The sequence below is a fragment of the Pogonomyrmex barbatus genome, unplaced genomic scaffold (genome assembly GCF_055798465.1).
Source record: "Pogonomyrmex barbatus isolate J1 unplaced genomic scaffold, ASM5579846v1 scaffold20, whole genome shotgun sequence".
Classification (NCBI taxonomy): Eukaryota; Metazoa; Arthropoda; class Insecta; order Hymenoptera; family Formicidae; genus Pogonomyrmex; species Pogonomyrmex barbatus.
The window spans coordinates 715002-735667 of NW_028297117.1; the positions used below are offsets into that span (position 1 = coordinate 715002).

Consider the following 20666-nt stretch of genomic DNA (forward strand, 5'->3'; position numbering starts at 1 on the left):
CTCGAGCGAGAGTCGAAAATCATATACAGAAAAATAACTAGCCTACTGTATTGCTATATAGTGTTCAGCATCCATCCATTAGATCGCTTTATGAACGTACACTTACCCTTCAATACTTATCTGTACGAATCATCTCTTTAATTATCGTGAAAATAGCAAAGTGATACAAGATTATTCTATTCAATATAATCTGTTCTACTTACTCACGAAAGATGATACGGTTAAATTTAATAAACTGAAGAACCCTTTTCTCTGCGATTTTAAATAATTTTTATACTTAATTTGAAGATACTTACACATTATTCTATATAGCATAAAAAATATTAATAAATTTTCCACTATATTATTAAATAAATTTTTTAATGAATTGAATCGTATGAAAAATATGATATATTTTAATTATGTATAATAATAAGATTTTAAGGCCTTCACGAAGATGTATTTTGTTTTCTTTTGTTCCGCGTGATTCGTTGTGGAATTTCTCAGGATTTTTTATTCGTTCATCTTTAAACGGAATTTCGATACGACCAAATTATTTTTTCTAGTGCTAGTTGTATATTACATATATTTTTATTATAATTATATATTTTTTATATTCAATAAATTCAAATATAATCCATCATGAGATCCATCACTTATGAAATGATTATAAATATATTTATATTAAAATATGATTTCATAATGCAGAATCAGAGAAGAGAAAATATTGCATTTTGTTCACAATATTATTACAGAGAATATTAAAAGGACTACTATACACTAATGTAAAACGCGTAGAATTGAATACTATATATTTGTTCCGCTTATGTGCGCCGATCGATATAGTGTAAAAAGTATTTCAGCGAAATGCTACATTTGAATTTAGAAAAGCAAGTGTTGTTTCTCAAACCATAATTATGTCAATTGAGAGCGTGAGCGTCTCACTTTTATTTTACAGTTGTTTTACTTTATAGTCGTTTCCCACATAAATCAATAACGATTTTTTCTCTCGCTTACATAATAACTTTATATTAAATTACTTGTCATTATTCAATTTTAATAATTTTACAATTATATAGTTTCTTTAAATCATATTGAAGATGTAGAATGCTATAGATGAAGTACCTAATAAAAAAAAGTTTTGACTTGACTTTTTCTCTTCATTTGCACATCGACCGTTTGTAAGATGTCTTCAGTGATAAACCGTTATTATAAAATCAATGAAATTATACTAAAAGCGATCGGATTATGGCCGTATCAAAATTCAACATGGACATTGCACATCAAAGCAATGATTATTACAGGCTTATTTCTATCACTTTTATTTGTTCAGGTTTGTACATTTTTTTTAATCATCTTTCACTTGAATCTAAAGAATTATCGCATATTATCGCATATTAAGAATATGATTATTATATTTAGTTAACAGTTTTTATCACGCATGAGTGCACATTAAATGTGTTAATTGATGTACTTTCTCTGACATTTCCTAATATATTCATATTACTTATGTACGATTTTTATTATTTCAACGTCAACTTTGTAAGTTACATTTCTACATTATAAATTAAACACTAATCTTTGTTTTGTATATATTTTGATCATTATTAATTCGATAGTTGAAGGAAGCAATGGATTTCATATTATACTGGAAATCTTGTAAGGATAATGCAGAACTCATTATAATGAATAATTATTCTGCTTTAGCAAAAATATTTACGCAATTACTTTTTTGTAAGAGTTTATATACTTAATTATTCGTATCCTTTGAAAACGTTAAACCAATAAGAATTTTCTACAAAAAATTATATTTAACATAATTAATGAGATATTTAGATATCTACTATACTATATTTATTATCTATATTTAGATATCTATTATTAATATCAACTTTTAATATCAACTTATGTATTTTTTCTAATATTCTAAATAATACATAATTAAACTTAATAATATGATAGTATATGTAAAATAAAACTGTATTTCAGTGTACAACATATAACTGATGAGTACAAATGTAGTGTAGATATGATACGTGTTATATATTATATGCAACACAATATAATAATTTAATTTAAAAGTATTTTCGATAAATTATTATAATTAATTTTAAATTACAAATTTTCTTATAATTTTTTATTTTAATGAAAAACATATTACATAAATACGTGCCTATGCACAATATTTACACACAATATTTTTTTTACTAAAATTATTTTACTAAGCTATGAAGATAATAATATAGCAGTTAAAATACTATTAAATAAATTTTTATAATATGTCATTAATTATTAATTGATGAATTAATATAATATTAATTGTTCTGATACAGTTGGTGGCATTACTACTATAATTGTTCTCATAATGATTCACGTTGTACCACTGGTTCTTGACATTGTTTTACCTTTGAATGAAAGCCGACCACAAAAAATATATATGTTAGTGGAATATTTCCTCGATCCGAACAAGTATTATTATTTGTTTGCATTTCACTTGGTAGTTACTTGCTGTATCGGAATAGTGACAGTAATTGGTATTTCATCGATATTATTGTGTTTAGGATTTCACGCTTGTGCATTGTTTAAAATAACCAAGTAAGAATTTGAAATAATCAGAAATAATTATAAAGAAATAAAAAGTGGTGTGTGTGTGGGGGGGGTGGTGTGTGTGTGTGTGTGTGTGTGTGTGTGTGTGTGTGTGTGTGTGTGTGTGTGTGTGTGTGTGTGTGTGCATGTAATATCTGAATGCACTTACAGTTATCGAATGGGAATTGTGATAGACAAAAATATATTACGGAGTTCTAGTCCAGAAAGAGAATATATAATTTGTGAAAGAATTATTTGTGCTGTTGATATTCATCTCAGGAGTTTCCAGTATGTATATGTCAATATTTTTGAAATTATAAATTTTTTTCATTTTTTCATAAGTAATTCTTAATACAAAAATATTATTTCTCTAAATATCATATTATTTTCAATATTACATTTCCATGTTTAATTATAAAATTAAAAGCAAATTATTTTAAAAATATTTATTGTAATAATCAAAAAATATTTATATAAAATTAATATAAAAAATATTTATTGTAAATATTTATTGTAATAAAAATGAGTTAATATACAGTCAAAATTTAATAAAAAAATTTTATTTTTAATTTATTAGAATTTTAAAGATTTTAAAATATGAATAATATAAGACATTTATCTTAATTTTATATCCTTTTATAATATCAAACTTTTTATAATATATATATATATTCATATTTGTGATGTTAATTGAAATGTATTAAATTATAATTATTAATTACTCCAAATTATAAATAATTATTTAAAAATATTGTATATATTGAAAATTTTGAAAATATTGTAAATTTAATTAAACGTACAAGGAGATGATTTTATGAAATCTTCATTGTAAATCTTTCATTGTAATATAAGACATGATGACATTTTTAACTATTAAAGGTTCTGCAAACTGTTAATTTCAAATTTAGGGAACCCATTAATCATTGTGATTTTGATTGGCGTAATATCTTTAAGTATTAATTCATTCCGAGTAAGTAAGTTATTTCATTAAAAAATTTTTTCAAGAATTCATTAAATAAATATTTAATTAACATTTAAATATTGTTTATAAAATCTTAGCTCCTTCAAGAGATAACATTGTATGATAATATGATAGATATATTTGTATCGGTCAGTCTTATTGTACTTCATATCTGTTATATCTTCTTCGGCAGTCATCTTGGTCAACTAGTAACAAATAATAATGCTGACATTTATAACACTATGTACGTATGTATGTATGTATGTATGTATTATGTCCTTTATAAAATGTATTATCTCCTTTATAAAATTTCAGAGAATTTATCTTACATGTTACTATTACAACTCGCGTTAATATCAATACAATAATAACACAGAATTATATAATATTATTTGTATGAGTAAGAGATTATTATTTTAAAAAAAACATTAAAGAACAAATATTTAAAATATTTTTTTTAATTTGTGTTCATCCAATATAACATGTAGTATGATTTAAAAATTTTTTTTAATAATATTTTATTAATTAGACATTTATAGACGTTTTTATATAGCGATTTAATTTTTAATGTTATTAACCTCTTTACAATATTTTATATTGCACATGTATAAATTAACTTTAAACAGTTTAGTATTTAGAAATTTTTTATATAATTTGTATATTCAATGACAGAACTTATTAAACTAGAGAATGAGATAAAGTAAAAAAAGTATGAAATTTTGTAAAGCATTTTTAAGAACATGAACAATAACTGTAACTATTATAACTGTAACTATTATAAATTGTTGTATAAACTGTTGTAAATTTACAGATACAATTTACCATGGTACATAGCTCCCTCAAATATACAAAAATTAACTTTATTCCTATTACTTAAGGGTAACAAAACATTTTATTTATCAATTCAAGGTATATTTGATGCTTCATATGAAAGTTTCACAACGGTAACGTATATATCGTAATTAATTATCATATTAAAGTTAATGTATTATAAAAGAATATATGAAAGATGTTTTATATTTTAGTTTATGGCGACATCAATATCATACTTCACAGTAATCCATTCTACCCAATGAGGTTTAATATATGAATGCTTAGTTACTTTTAGAAATTTGCACCTAGCATTATTAATAATATTTCATTGGAAGAGAATTTTATATACAGCGTTATATCATATAAAATGGAATACTTGAAAAATACTTATTTGTGAAAATAAAAATATGATCAATATTACATCTGTATATTGTAATTAATTTGTAGTTTAAAATAAAGGTACAGAAAATAAACGTCACGCAATATTCAAAGAAATCCCTTTTTGTGCATCAAAAGAAAGACAGTTTTTTTATTATTTTATAAATGAAAAATGTAAATTAATAAGAAAGATGGAAATATCTTTTAATGCACCACTCAAGTAAAAACAAACATTTAATTATATAAAATCTGAGTCAAATGATTAAAATTCTTTTTAAGGTTAGTATTATATACGCATAAGTTATAAGTATTACCTATACACAAATTCAATCGATACAATCTTGATTTCATAATTTTATTAACTCTTTAAAGTCTACATACATTATGTGAGTTAAATGTATATTACACTGTTAATAAAAAACATTCTTTCTTTGAACTATTATTATTACATTGCAATACCAATGTATAATTAAAATTATTTTATAAACAATCGATCATATAAATAATAATAAAATACAGAAACTAGATCTTTATTAACTTAATATTTTATGTAACATATGAAATATTATTTTGAAAAGTAAAATTTTCTTAAAATAAAATTTTAATTAAAGTAAATTTAATGCTTATACAGAGCTAATAAATACGGCTTACTATAAGAAACGTATAAAAATTTATAGAACCATATTTATCAAATGTAAAAAATGAAAAACGTTTTCAATAAACGTATATAAGTTGTCAAAAGAAGTTATAATTATGATTAAGTACAATGCATATACTTCACAATATTATTATAGAGAAAGTTAAAAGACAATGACACTCATAGAACTGTATACTGTAGAATATGCGTACAAATCGACATAACGTAAAAAATATTTTCAACAAAATACTTAAATTTGAATTCAGGAAAGAAAATGTTTTTTCTCAAAGTATAATTACGTCAATTGATACCGTCAGCGTTTCGCTTCCGTTTTACCTTATAGTCGTTTCTCACATTAATCGATAACGATTCTTTTTTTCATTTACTATATGATATTTACATTAAATTATTTATTATTACTCAATTTTAATAATTTCATGATTATAAATCCATTATATAACTTTATAAAGTTTTATTGAAAAATATAAAATACTGAGATAGATGATACATCCAATAAAAAATGTGGGCTTGATATTCTCCTTTCATTTGCACATCAATCATCAAGATGTCCTCAGTGATAGACCGTTACTATAAAATCACTGAAATTATATTAGAAGCACTCGGATTATGGCCGTATCAAAGTTCAACATGGATGCGCTGTATCAAAGCAATGATTATTAAAAGTTTATTTCTATCAGGTTTACTTGTTCAGGTTTACATTTCTTTAATCATCCTTCACTTGGATTCAAAGAATATCAAATATTAATAATATGATTACTATTTTTAGTTAGCGGTTTTTATCACGCATGAATTCACATTAAATCTGTTGATTGATGTACTTTCTCTGATAATTCCTAATATTTATATAATAATTGTATACGATTTTTATTATTTCAACGTTGACTTTGTAAGCTAAGAATCTTATAAGCACAAATATTCATTTTGTACATATTTTGATCATTATTAATTATTAGTTCAAGGAAGCAATGGACTTCATATTACGCGATTGGAAATCTTGTAAGGATCATGCAGAACTCACCATAATGAATAATTATTCTACTATAACAAAAATACTTACGCAATTATTTTTTTGTAAGAATTTACGTACTTAATTATTCGTATTTTTTAAAAACGCTAAATTAATAAGAATTTTCTACAAAAAATTATATTTAACATAATTAATGAGATATCTAGAGATACTCTTATAATTTTTAATATCAACTTATGTATTTTTTCTAATATTCTAAATAATACATAATCAAACTTAATAATATGATAGTATATATAGAATAAAACGATGAGTATAAATGTAGTGTAAACATGGTACGTGTTATATATTATATGCATAACATAATATAATAGTTTAATTTAAAAATATTTTCGATAAATTATTATAATTAATTTTAAATTATAAATTTTTTTATGATTGTTTTAATGAAAAACATCATATAAATACATGCTTACACATAATATTTTTTTACAAAATTATTTTACTGAGCTATGAAAATAATAATATAACAATTAAATTACTATTAAATAAATTTTTATAATATGTCATCAATAAATCGATGAATTAATATAATATTAATTGTTCTGATACAGTTGGTGGCGTCGTTCCTGGTATAATTGTTCTCATAATGGTTCACGTTGTACCGCTGGTTCTTGACATTGTTTTACCTTTAAATGAAAGCCGACCACAAAAAATATATATATTAGTGGAATATTTCCTCGATCCGAACAAGTACTATTATTTGTTTGCATTTCACTTGGTTCTTACTGGCTGTATAGCAATAGTGGTAATGATCGGTTCTTCATCGATGTTTTTATGTTTGGGATTTCACGCTTGTGCATTGTTTAAAATAACCAAGTAAGAATTTGAAATAATCAGAAATAATTATAAAGAAATAAAAAGATGTGTGTGTGTGTGTGTGTGTGTGTGTGTGTGTGTGTGTGTGTGTGTGTGTGTGTGTGTGTGTGTGCGTGCGTGTGTGCGTGCGTGTGTACGTGTGTGTGTGTGTGTGTGTGTGTGTGTGTGTGTGGCGCGTGTAATTTCAACTTGCACTTACAGTTATCGAATGGGAATTATGATAGACAAAAATATATTACGGATTTCTAGTCCAGAAAGAGAATACATAATTTGTAAAAGAATTATTTGTGCTGTTAGTATTCATCTCAGGAGTTTCCAGTATGTATATGGAATATTTTTGAAGTTATAAATTTTTTTCATTTTTTCAGAACTAATTCTTAATATAGTCTTATAAATTCTTAAAATTATATCATTTTTATTCATATTATATATTCATATTGTATATTCACATTTGTTTAATTATAAAATTGTAGTAAATGTTCTTAAAAATAATAATGTAATAATATGCATCTAAAAGTTAATAGAAAATTGTATTTAATTTACTAGAATTTTAAAATTTTATATATAATTTTATATATAATTTTATAAATATGAATAATATATCTTTGATTTTTTTCAATTATTAAAGGTTCTGTAAACTTCTTCTTTCAAATATAGAGAACTTGTTTGCTGCTTTGATTGTAATTGGCGTATCATCCTTAAGTATTAATTTATTCCGAGTAAGTAACGCTATTTCATTTAACAATTTTCTCAAGAATTATTAAATAATTATTTAATTAATATTTAAATATTATTTATAAAATCTTAGCTCCTTCAAGAGATAACATTGTATGATAATATGGTAGATATATTTTTATCGGTTGGTATTATTATAATTCATTTCTTGTATTTCTTCTTTGGCAACCATGTTGGTCAACTAGTAATGAATAATAATGATGACATTTATAACACTATGTATGTATGTAACACTTTGTACATATTACATCTTTTTCAAAAAATTTCAGAGAATTTATCTTACATATTATTGTTCGAACTATTAATATCAAATTAATAATAGCACAGAATTTGTTATTGTTTATTATAATATTATCTATTTATGTAAGAGATTATTATTTTAAAGAATCATCGCGGAACAGATATTTTAAATATTTTTAAAATTTTTTATTCACTCAATATATACATTGCATCGTCCTTAAATTTTTATGTGGTGTTCTAAGTTGTAATAGTTGTATTTTTTTGTAATATTCTATACAACATATCTTTTGAATAATTTAATATTATAGAAATTTTTTTAGAATATTCTTGTATTTATTGGTAGAATTTATTGGTATAATTTAAACCAAAGGATAGCATAAGAGTAGAGAAGCATTAAATTTTGAAGAGCATTTTTAAGAACATAAACAATAATTATATTATTATAAATTTACAGATATAATTTACCATGGTACATAGCTCCTTCAAACATACAAAAATTAATTTTATTTCTGTTATTTAATAATCACAAGACATTTTATTTATCGATTCAAGGTGTATTTAATGCTTCATATGAAAGTTTCACAACGGTAATGTATATATCGTAACTTATTATCATGTTAAAGTTAATGTATTGTATAAAAAAATTTGTCATGTTTTAGCTTATAACGACGACAATGTCATATTTTACAGTAATCCATTCTACTCAACAGAATTAATACCGCATACTTACAGTCATTTTTAGAAATTTGCACCTATGCATAATGATATTTGTTAATGATATTTCATTGCAAGAAAATTTTATATACACAGCGTAGTTATAATCATATATCATATAAAATGGAATACTCAAAAAATACTTATTTATGAAATTCAAAATATGATTAATGCTAAATCTCTGTATGTTGTAATTATTTTGTAGATTAAAATAAAGATATACAAAAAACATCATCATGCGTTATTCAGGAGTCGTTTTTTGTGATCTAGTAACTATTCTTTTTATTAATTTATAAGTGAAAATTATTAGTTTATAATTTATAGTTTATAAGTAAATTAATATAAGAGATAATATTTCTTAATATCTTTCTCTAATATTCTTTATAATATTTTCACATTTTTATAATCACATTATAATTAAGTAATAATTTATTTTTGATAATATATAATTATAATATTTAATATGAAAAATAGAGAAACATTAAGTTGTGAAGAGAAAATGATTGATGTAATATTATTAAATGTAAGAAAAACTTTATAAATTCAAAGACGTTTGTTATTGTAATTTTTTGCAATATTATTGTAATTATTTTATGACAATTATTAAAATAGTTATAATTCTTAAACACAATTGTTAAATAATATATTACTTTTTTGTTTTCAGGTAAGTATACATCAAGTTATTATCGGATTTTTATATTTTTGTGGTGAGTAACAATTATATGTAAAATTTTTATTTTTGTGTGTAATGAATAAGCATAAATGTATATAAAATTATATAAAAAAAGAATAATATATAAATAATATATACTATATAATAATATATAATATTTATCTATATTTTGTAAAATATAGATAAAATATTTAAAAAAATAAATATATCACTATTTCGCATTTTATCAACAATAATAAATAATATTGCCCAAAGAGAATTTATAAATAAATTTAGGTATATTTTATATATATATATATATATATATATATATATATAAAATTGTCTTAATTTCTTAATTTTTTAAATTAAATATGCATTAAAATATTGTTTAATTTTATATACAAGTAAAATTTTAAATAAATAATTACTTTTTAATAATTTTATATTTTATATTACATAAATTAAATAAATTTTTGTATTATGCGAAAATTTTTATATTAATCTTTTGCCTACAAATGTATTAATAGATATTATTTATAAAAAAGTAAAAAATAAGTGGCAATTATATAAGATGCATATAATAACTTACCTCTTTATTTTATATAATCGTATTTTTCTGTATTATTCTGTATATCTTTACAAAAGAGAAACCCATTCTACAAAGCGTTGAAATAAACTGAAATTTTTACTATGAAAAAGAAGTCTTGAGTGCGTTTGCGCAAGAATATTCCTTACCGTATCTATTAAAGAAACATTATTTTCAATTACAAATTGAAGTAATTTAGACTCATTTTCTTTTACCTCTAATATTAACTCATTATATGCATATTTGAAACATATATATATCCATTTTTTACACGATGATCGTTCTCATCGTGTGAGGATATTGATCGTTTGAAATTTACATTAGCGTTTGAAATATTCTATATATTCCTACAATCGAAAATCCATACTACAGTAGTATCGCGATTCTCATATGAAATGCATTCTTATATGAAATTGCAAATTGCAAATGATGCGATTGAACAACATTACAAAATCAATCGAATAATTCTTAAGTTACTTGGTTTATGGCCTTATCAACAATCTTATATCACACAAATACAGAGAGTATTGTTTATCAGTATTCTTTTGACATTTATTCTTGTTCAGGTATAATACTCATGTATAATATACTCTATATAACATAAGTATATATATTTATACAATTTGTTAAGAAGCAATTCATTAGTTATATATTTATTAACATATAACTAATTTATATATAGATATTTCTTAAATATGTGAATAATAATTTTATACAATTTTTTTTACCAAAACTTCTTTTAGTTTTCCAGTAACTTAAATATGTAACCTTATCAATAATATCAATAATATAATATAATAATAATAGTCAACTTTTTAATTTGAATAAATCTATTTTTATTATAAAATAAAATATGATTATTTTATATATGGAATGGAACATGGTATATATATATATTTTTTATGCATTTTATATATTTTCTCCTGAAACAGTTTATAATCAATGCACATTTTAAATATTATTTCTAGTTACTGGCATTCATTACAAATCAATACAACACGAGTCTTCTCCTTCAGATTTTATCATTTGTCTTTCCTATTCTTATCGACGTGATAAAATATTATCTTTTTATCATTCAAGCAGACAATGTAAGTTTAACAGGATAAGGCAACATTTATTTGAATGTTTTGTTGTAATTTGTGGAATAAATTGCATTCTAATCATTGTTAAGAAAAAATATGGAATAAACAGTTGAAGCAACTACTCGAGCAAATCCAAGATGACTGGAGTTCGTTAAAAGATAAATTAGAAATTAATATTATAGAAAAATATGCTTGCAATGCGAGATTTTTTACAATAATTGTGATGGGTAAGAATACGAATTATCTACGATTACTATCAAATATCTTATGATACGTAATATTATTTGTTCCAATTATTTTTTTTTTGACTAAAATCATTTTTAACATTTTTTACACAATTTTGTGAAATAATTTATATTTATTTACATTAAATTTATCATTTCCTAGTATATTGCTATTTTGGATTACTACTTTGCGGAATATTTCAATGTCTGCCGATATTTCTTGATATTATCTTACCTTTAAACGAATCACGACCTTGTCAACTTTTTGTGATTACGGAATATTTCATCAATCAGGAGAAATATTTTTACGCTACATTATTACATGAGGGACTAGCTTATACAATAGGAACAACTGCATTGTGTGGTACTAGTGTGACAATTATGATATGCATTTTGCACGCCTGTGCATTATTTGAAATTGCAAGGTAATGTAGAATGCATTTGTGTTAATTGGAATATATTTAGATGATTAAATCTAATTTAAATTAGATGTTTAAATTTATGTAGTTGTCGAATAGAAAATGCAATCGAGGAAAATATATTAATGATCCCTAGTCCTCAAAGAGAATATATTCTTTATCGCAAAATTGTACATGCGGTTGTTATGCATCAGAGAGCCAGCAAGTTAGTATTTTTATATTTTTATTATAATACTTTTATTGAATTTCTTATCTTTTTAATAATTTATTGAAAGTATGTATTGAAAGTAATTGATTATGACTGCAAAATTATATTTCTCCGAAATAACATGTTTATGAGATATTTAATACGCTAAATATTTTATCTATCGATGCATCAAGCGAATTATAATTTGCATTTAAAATATAAACTCAAACTAAAATGAATTAGGTATAAAATAAATAAAAAATATTTTCTATTTATTTTAAAAATATATTTCAATTTAATAACATGATATTTAATAAAATGTAATATTAAGCATTGTCCTGTAACTAAAACATAATATTTTGCAATTATATATAAAATGTTATATTTTAATTATGCAAGATTACAAATTATCATAAATAAATATGTTGAAGTTTGTGCTATTTTTATTCGATGTGTTTCATGTGATAATTCTAATAGTATACAACTCCTCATTAAAGGTTTGCTGAACTTTTGACGTCCAGTTTTACAACATTATTCTCCATTCTGATCGTAATTGGCATTAGTTCTTTAACTTTCAATCTTTTTCAAGTAAGTAATATTGTTTCTTACTTCGAATAATTTGCAACTGCCTTTTTATGTAATATCGTACATCATATCGTAGTTCCTTCAATTAATAACAATAATGAAAAATACCACTCAAACATTTATAATCGCCGTATTGATAATCTTGCATTTGAATTATATGTTTATTGTTAATTACGGTGGACAAGAATTATTGAATCATGGTTTAAAGCTATTTAAAGCAACGTAAGTATCGTGTTTTAAAATATTTTCAGAATAAAAATTTATAAAATCCATGGATTTTATGAATATATATATACTTATATAATCTCTTTGTGCGAATTGATATGCATAATTATCCACTCTCAACATGCAATTAACTTAGCATTAAGCTTACTTATTTTACTTATCTTAAAAATATAGTTAATTTTTTAATTGTTTAAAATAAACAATTTTTTTTATATCAAAAAATTATAGTTATAATGGATTGTGGTATGCAGCACCGTTGCATACGCAAAAACTCTTATTATTTATAATGCAAAAGGGAACAATGAATATTGGTCTAACATGTGGCGGTATATTTGTTGTATCCTTGGAAGGTTTCGCTACGGTAAAATTAATACTTTTTTAATGATAAAATTTTAATGTTAATTAAGAATATGTAAGATGATATATTTTTTCAGCTTACAAATGCGGCAATATCTTACTTTACGGTAATTTATTCTACGCAATAAAAACTAGACATTGGACAATTATTAAATGGATGAATGTATACAATATAAATACGATGTAAAGAAATTGTTGAATATTAAAAAAATGAGTATTATTTCACTCTTAATATTTTAATAAATAAATAATATAAAATAAATGATTTTCTAAAAAAAAAAATAAATAAATTGTCAACGGGATTCCAATAACAAAATTAAAATAAATGATATAAAGATTTGTATTGGTTGTTTATTATAATGTCGATGAAAATAGAAACAACTTTATTCAAATTTTTTTATTTTTAAATTATTGAATTTATTGAATCTTTTAATATGATATTACATACAATATATATAACTGTGAAAACGATCTTCATGATGACAGTAATTCACGAAATAAGCGCAACGAGAGAATCAATCAGCATTGCGGAAAAGAGATAACAATAAACTTTAATCTATGAGTTTTATATGCTTTTTTGAAATGATTTGAATTCTTATAATTTTTACATATCTTTTTTATTTGCACAGTTTAATTAATAAACATTTAAAATTGTATAAAGTGATAGAAAAATATTGTAAAATATTGGAACATTAAATTTATGATTAATGACTCCATCAACTCATGATCAAATTTACTTTATAATACTTTATAATTTAGAAAATTAAAAATTTGATACATCTTTATCACAAAGCATACCAATTATCACACACATGAACAGATGAAAGAATATAGAGTTCTAATGTGTTGTGATATTTAAAATAGTAAAGTGTCTACAACAATTACATTGAATAAAAATGTATACATAGATGTTTACATTAGTAGTTATGATACGTAGGAATATAAATTATCATAGTATTTTATAATATAATATTTTCGCAATCGTTTTTTTACTGATAAAACAAAAAACTTTTTTAATGCATTCTCAATAATTCTTTGAAATGAATATTTATGTGATTTGACTCAAATTAAATTTAAAATTTTTCAGTGTTCATCTACATTGGCTTGTTATTTTTGTATCACAGTCGTATTTTCTCCACTAATTTTTATATAATTAATTATATGTAGTTAAAACGTAATACATATTTATAGCCTTATGTAAATATCTATTTTAATAGGCAGATAGATAGAGATATAGATAGACAAAATAAATATTTCTGTCATAGTTAAAAAAATTTTCTAGCATTTTTTATAGTTTATAAGTATCTTAAAAGTTAATACAAAAAAGAGTAATTACAACAGATATAGATTAGATATATCTGTGAATGAATATGTCCTCATAAAACTTAAGCATTTCGCAGTGCGATATTAAGAAAGATATCTTATGACGTTCTGAAAGAAACTAAAGCTCTTTCTTTTGCCAAGAAAAAAAGTCATCAATTGCGCTTGCGCAAGCATACGCAAACTATTGGCCAGCAAGTATAGTAAAGAAACATTATTCTCAATTACAAATTGCTGTAATTCAAACTAATTTATCTTAACTACGTTATGAAAACATAGTCTTATTGGTAAAATATAATTGACTTTTCTGCCTGTAATTATATGTGAATATATATACATCACTCTAAATTCACAAAAATTTCTTTCACATAATGTCGTATCTTCTGTGCAAAATGCACGCACTCCATGAGCGCTATTACAAGATCTATCGCGTTATTTTTAAGTTACTTGGCTTATGGCCTTATCAACGGTCATATCTCATATGGCTATACAATATGCTGGTTGTCGCGATTCTATTAACATTTATTGTTGTTCAGGTAGATCGAGACATATTTATAGAAATTTTATGAAAATAGTTAACTAATGACATTCTTTAAATATATATTTTATATATATTTTTTTATTGATTCTTTTTCATTTTTTCTTATATAATGTACGATACTTTATTAACAATATTACAATATTTCTACATAATTACTTAAATTAAAAATATATATTTACTTAAATTTCTTAATTTTTTTAATAAAATAAATTTTGTTTTGCTAGTAAAACGAATGATCTCATCATATATGATATACATTTAAATACTATGTAAAAATTATAATAAATATTTAAAGTGTACGAATGATCAAAACTTTTTACTATTTCAGACAATAAGCATTTTCGAAAAAAATATTCTACACAAAAGTTATAGAGTTTGAAAAGTGTTATGTGATATTGATTCTTTCGCTGATGACGATTTCTTTTTAAATGGAATTATATATTCTTTACTATATGATATGATTCTTCTACTTTGGATATAAAAGTTTTAAGGTACAGGTTCATTCTATTTTGATATAAATAAAATATGAAATATTTCACACCTATTCATTTTTTTATAACTTAAAAAGGAGGTAACATATTTGAAACTTTAAAAATTTATCATTCATAATAATTTTTAGTAATTTGTTTTAATTTGGCAAATATGAAAATTCATGAATTTCTTGTGAATGATTGTTGTTTGTTACACTATATTGTGATACTGTTTAAAAAATGTTTTATTGACATTGAACAAAAATATATATGATTAAAGACAATGTCATGCATAAAATGCATGATTATCGTTCGCTCACAATTTATAGTTTCAAATTTCTATCTAAAATTAAAAATTTAATTATGTTTATAAAAAGTAAACCTTATCTTACGAAACAACTGGCCAGATATTGGAAAAATTGATTTTTTGTTTTTGCGGTCATTTTGAAAAAAAAATTGAAAATTTCTTTAAAAATTTCAACTTCTGTCTGTAAAAGATAATACAATTATGAAAAAATGATCAGTACGTCGCTAAATTAAAATATTGACTATAATTTATTAAAATTTCAGACAAATCAGATGATTTTTATGTGTTCGGATGATTTTTATCAGATAAGTTCGGGTGGCTTTCATCAAATGGTTTTTATGAGTCTGTTAAATGAAAACATGGTTTTGAAAAAAAAAAGTTTAAAGTTTAAATTGATAAATATTTTTGTAAAAATACTAATTTTTTTTTATTTATCGTTAATCTATCATTCATGCTTTGTAATAGGAATTATTATTTCTTTTCTCAGCAATACTTAGATGTGGACGATTTTGTAGATATGAAGATCCAAATCAGCTTTTCTGACTCGCGTAATCATTTGTATGGCTAGTGACAGTGGCACATTTTTATGAATTAATACCATCATTTAGAAATATATCCAATAAACAAATAATAAGTTAAAACAGCGTAAAACTATTACGACGTAAAACTATTACGGCGTACTATTACCACGTAAAAATATTATAATTAAAGAACTGTAACACACTATATTCAAACATTGAGAAATGCAGAAAGCTTAGAGGCGTCTAACGAAAAGAAATTTTAGCGTTGTAAATATTGAGAATTCTGTTTTAAGACTTTGAAAATATTATTAATACTTTAAGCTTTAATTTTAAAAAAAATTTCAAAAACTTCGATTGTTATATACAAAATAATGAAACAGATTGGTACAGAAAAAGCAAGTAGTTGCTTTTATAAAAAGCATGTACTTGTATAAATTTTTGTAAAACAACAATATACTTTTTTTCATATCAATTAATGTGTCACATTATTTTGTGTATAAAATATTAAAATATGGTTATAAAAAAAACGAACAGTTTACAAAATATTTTCTATTTTCAGACGTCAAAATATGCTACAATAAAGTATAATTTAATAATTATTTCGTAAACTACTGATGACTGTTGATAATTATACTTTTATTCAAAATGATTAGAGGAATCATATTATGTAACAAAAAGTTTATAAATACGTTTAAAAAGATATCAACAATAGCTCCATCTGCGAGTGAATCAGTATCACAATTATGATGGCCCCTCGGAGCTTTACAATTTTTTCTTGTAATATCTTTTTCGAAAATATTTATCGTTCGAAATATTAAGCGATTTCGATACATTTTCGTACATTCTATATATTCTAAATATTGTTTCTAGTTCCTGGCATTTGTTACAAAGCAATATGACACACATTTTCTTCTTGAGATTTTGTCATTTTTCTTTCCTTCTGTATATGTTATAATAAAATATGTTGGTTTCATCATTCTAGCAGATGATGTAAGTAAAGTTTAATAAGATAAGTTATTGATTTAAATAGTTAACTACAACAGTTGTATTCATATATTGTAAAGTTGTATTCTACACATTGGTAAAGAAAAATAACTAACATATAGTTGAAGCGATTATTGGATCTAATTCAAGATGACTGACGGAATTCATTAAAGGATAAATTAGAAATTGCTATTATAGAAGAATATGCTTGCAACATGAGACAGTTGACAATATTTATAATAAGTAAGAATGTAAATTATCATGATATATTTATATATCAATATAATTAATAGTTTATGATATATATATATATATATATATATATATACTAAACGTACTAACAGAAAACATTTTAGTTTAGTATGTTTAGTACATTCTGAATAATATGTTGAACATTTGTGTAATTTGACTCAAATTAATTTATAAATTTTCAATTATACAGTTATTTTAGCGTCAATTAAATATTAAGTATTATTTCAGTATGTCTCTATATTGGCTTTTTATATCTTATAATACTTGTATTTTCGCCGCTAATTCTTGATGTTATGCTACCATTAAATAAGTCACGGACGTTATATTCTCTAGCGATCACAAAATACTTTTTCTATCAAGAAACATATACATACTATATAATATTGTACGAGTTGCTAATTGTTATGATAGGAACAACCTTATTGATCGGTATTCTTTTATTAATTGTAATGTACTTTGTACATGCATGTGCACTGTTCAAAATAGCAAGGTAATGTGAAATATATGAATGTTCTTTTTTAAACATTTGTTTCAATTAAAATATATTAAATAGATTTATACAGTTATCGAATAGAAAACGCAATCGAGAAAGATATATTAATGATTCCTAACCCTAGAAGAGATTATCTTCTTCACCAGAGGGTTGTACATGCGATTGTTATGCATCAAAGAGCTTTTGAGTTAGTACCTTTATGTTTTTAATAACTTAATGAACTTTATAAATTTTTACTTATTAAAAGGAATTGATTAAAATTTAAACGATATTTTGCTCGCATGATGAATATTAAATACATTTTAATATGAGTATTAAATACGTTTATCAATACATTTTGCAAAAGTTACATTTAATACGGTTTAAATGCTGACTAGACAAAAGATAAACTCGAATATATTTAAAACATCAAAATGTATATTAAAAATGTGTTATTTTTATTTTGACTTCACAAATTTAATCTAAATAGTGTCTTTTCTATTATGTAGAATTACATGCAATCATCGCTAAAAATATGCAATTAAATAGAAGAAACGAAATACATGCACACTTACATACGCGCATGCGCGTGTAAATATACATGCACATGTAAATACTTACACGTTCACTGACTGGCGCGCGTGCGGGCGTAGATAGCGATATTATTATTTATGTATAGAACTGATGTATATATATATATATATATATATATATATATATATATATATATATAAAAGAGGTCTTAGTTCAGTTTTTTCTTAAAGGTTTACTGATTTCATTAATTCCACTTTTGTGACATTACTGTCTATACTATTTGCGATTGGCATCATCTCTTTAAGTCTGTCTCTTTTTGAAGTGAGTAACGTTTTTTCATTTAATTATTCATTATTTATTCATATTTCATCGTAGTTTTCTCAATTTCTAATATTAATGGACACTCTGAAAATTCTTTCATTTGCTGGAATTTTAATTCTTCAATTTATTTATTTGTTTGCTATTAATTATGGCGCACAAATGTTAACAGATCATGCATTACAAATATTCAACGCATGGTGAGTATGATATTTATACAATAAAACTTTAAATTATATTTATTCAGAGATTATCAACACATTACATACATTTATTGTTTAAATATATTTTAGCGAAATTATAACTTATTATATTTTAATATTTTAAAATACTTAAATAATAGATTAATCTTAAAAAATAGATTAATCTATCATTAATTAATAAAAATTCATCTTTTTCTTTTTGTACCTTAATATTTTGCATATTTTTTATCTTAAAAAACATGCAAACAACATTAAAGCAGTTATAATGGACTATGGTACACAGCACCTTTACAAACGCAGAAATTATTATTACTTATATTGCAAAAAGGAAGAACAAATGTTAATATTATGTGCTTCGGTATATTTGTTATGTCCATGGACGGATTTGCTACGGTATATATTAAATTATATAAATAATATTTAAAAAAGGATCGAAATTTAATATTCGTGCAGTATATAAAGTATATTCACTTTTCAGAGTGCAAGTACAGCGATATCTTACTTCATGATGATGTATTCTGTTGGAAAATAACAAGTTTTAAGAAAAAAATTAATTTTCACTTATGCAAATCTTTATCAAAATTATATATAAAATGCATCCATTGAAAATTCTATTAAATAAAGTGCGTGTATATATATTTTACCCATTCTTGATTCTTTGATCAAAAATATTTACCTGAAAGAAAACAAACTCATCTCATTTTAAATTCTACATTATAAATGAATATATAAACCTGTTTATTACACTAGTGATGAAACAAAAGGTTTAAAAAGGTTTGCTTTAATCACACTTGGACTATAATTTCTATTAAACATTGTGTTACTCGGCAAATATTTGATAATTACAATAATACATGATTGATTGATATACTGATGAACTGACTAGTGGTATGTAATGGATTCTAATATGCAATATATTATCTGTATACTGTCATCGGTATATTTCTATGATAATAAAAAGTTATTTTTTTTAGAAAAATGGAAAAAGAAGCTATATTTATTCGCTAATATGAAAAATTATTAAACAAAGCAATTTTATTTTTACCGGTATAAAAGGTAGAAAATGATATCATTTTAAAATCTATTATAAAATATTTTTATAAATATGATAAATACATATCTAAAAAGGAATTAATATCATAAAGTTATTTATAAAATTAAACTATTACTTAATAGAATTAAATAATAAATATCGATGTAAAAAAATATTACAAAAAGAATTGATGTCAAAGCTTTTTATGTTAAATTTAATTAAATGATAAATATTAATGTGAAATGTTAAAAGAACTTGATATCACCATGCTATCTTAAATTAAAGTATTTTTAAATTTATCAAAAAAAAATGATTGTTCATAATAACTTAGTTATTCAATTATATATTTCAAAGTAAAAAAAAATAAATAATAAAAAGTTAATATTAAAAAGTTATTCTAAGTTAAATAAAATTAAATAAGAAATATGGAAAAGAATCAACATAGATGAAAAATAATCAAGTTACTCTGAATTAAATAACT

General features: G+C 22.9%; 2 protein-coding genes and 1 long non-coding RNA gene across 5 annotated transcripts in view; 2 read left to right on the forward strand and 1 right to left on the reverse strand.

The window, feature by feature from the left end:
• Positions 1 to 20666, forward strand: part of alpha-Man-Ia (alpha-Mannosidase class I a) — a 557932-nt gene that overhangs the window by 361623 nt on the left and 175643 nt on the right. The gene's annotated exons all lie outside the window — the stretch shown is intronic.
• The window catches only part of LOC112552243 (uncharacterized), a 167106-nt gene that overhangs the window by 66294 nt on the left and 80146 nt on the right, over positions 1 to 20666 (reverse strand). The window lies entirely within an intron of this gene.
• On the forward strand, positions 9919 to 13520 carry LOC105423827 (uncharacterized). The gene is made up of 8 exons (XM_089077694.1): positions 9919 to 10717; positions 11120 to 11239; positions 11343 to 11460; positions 11621 to 11882; positions 11965 to 12081; positions 12561 to 12651; positions 12725 to 12870; positions 13102 to 13520. Exons 1-8 carry the CDS (start codon positions 10547 to 10549, stop codon positions 13253 to 13255), a joined length of 1179 nt encoding a protein of 392 aa, XP_088933820.1. The 5' UTR covers positions 9919 to 10546; the 3' UTR covers positions 13256 to 13520.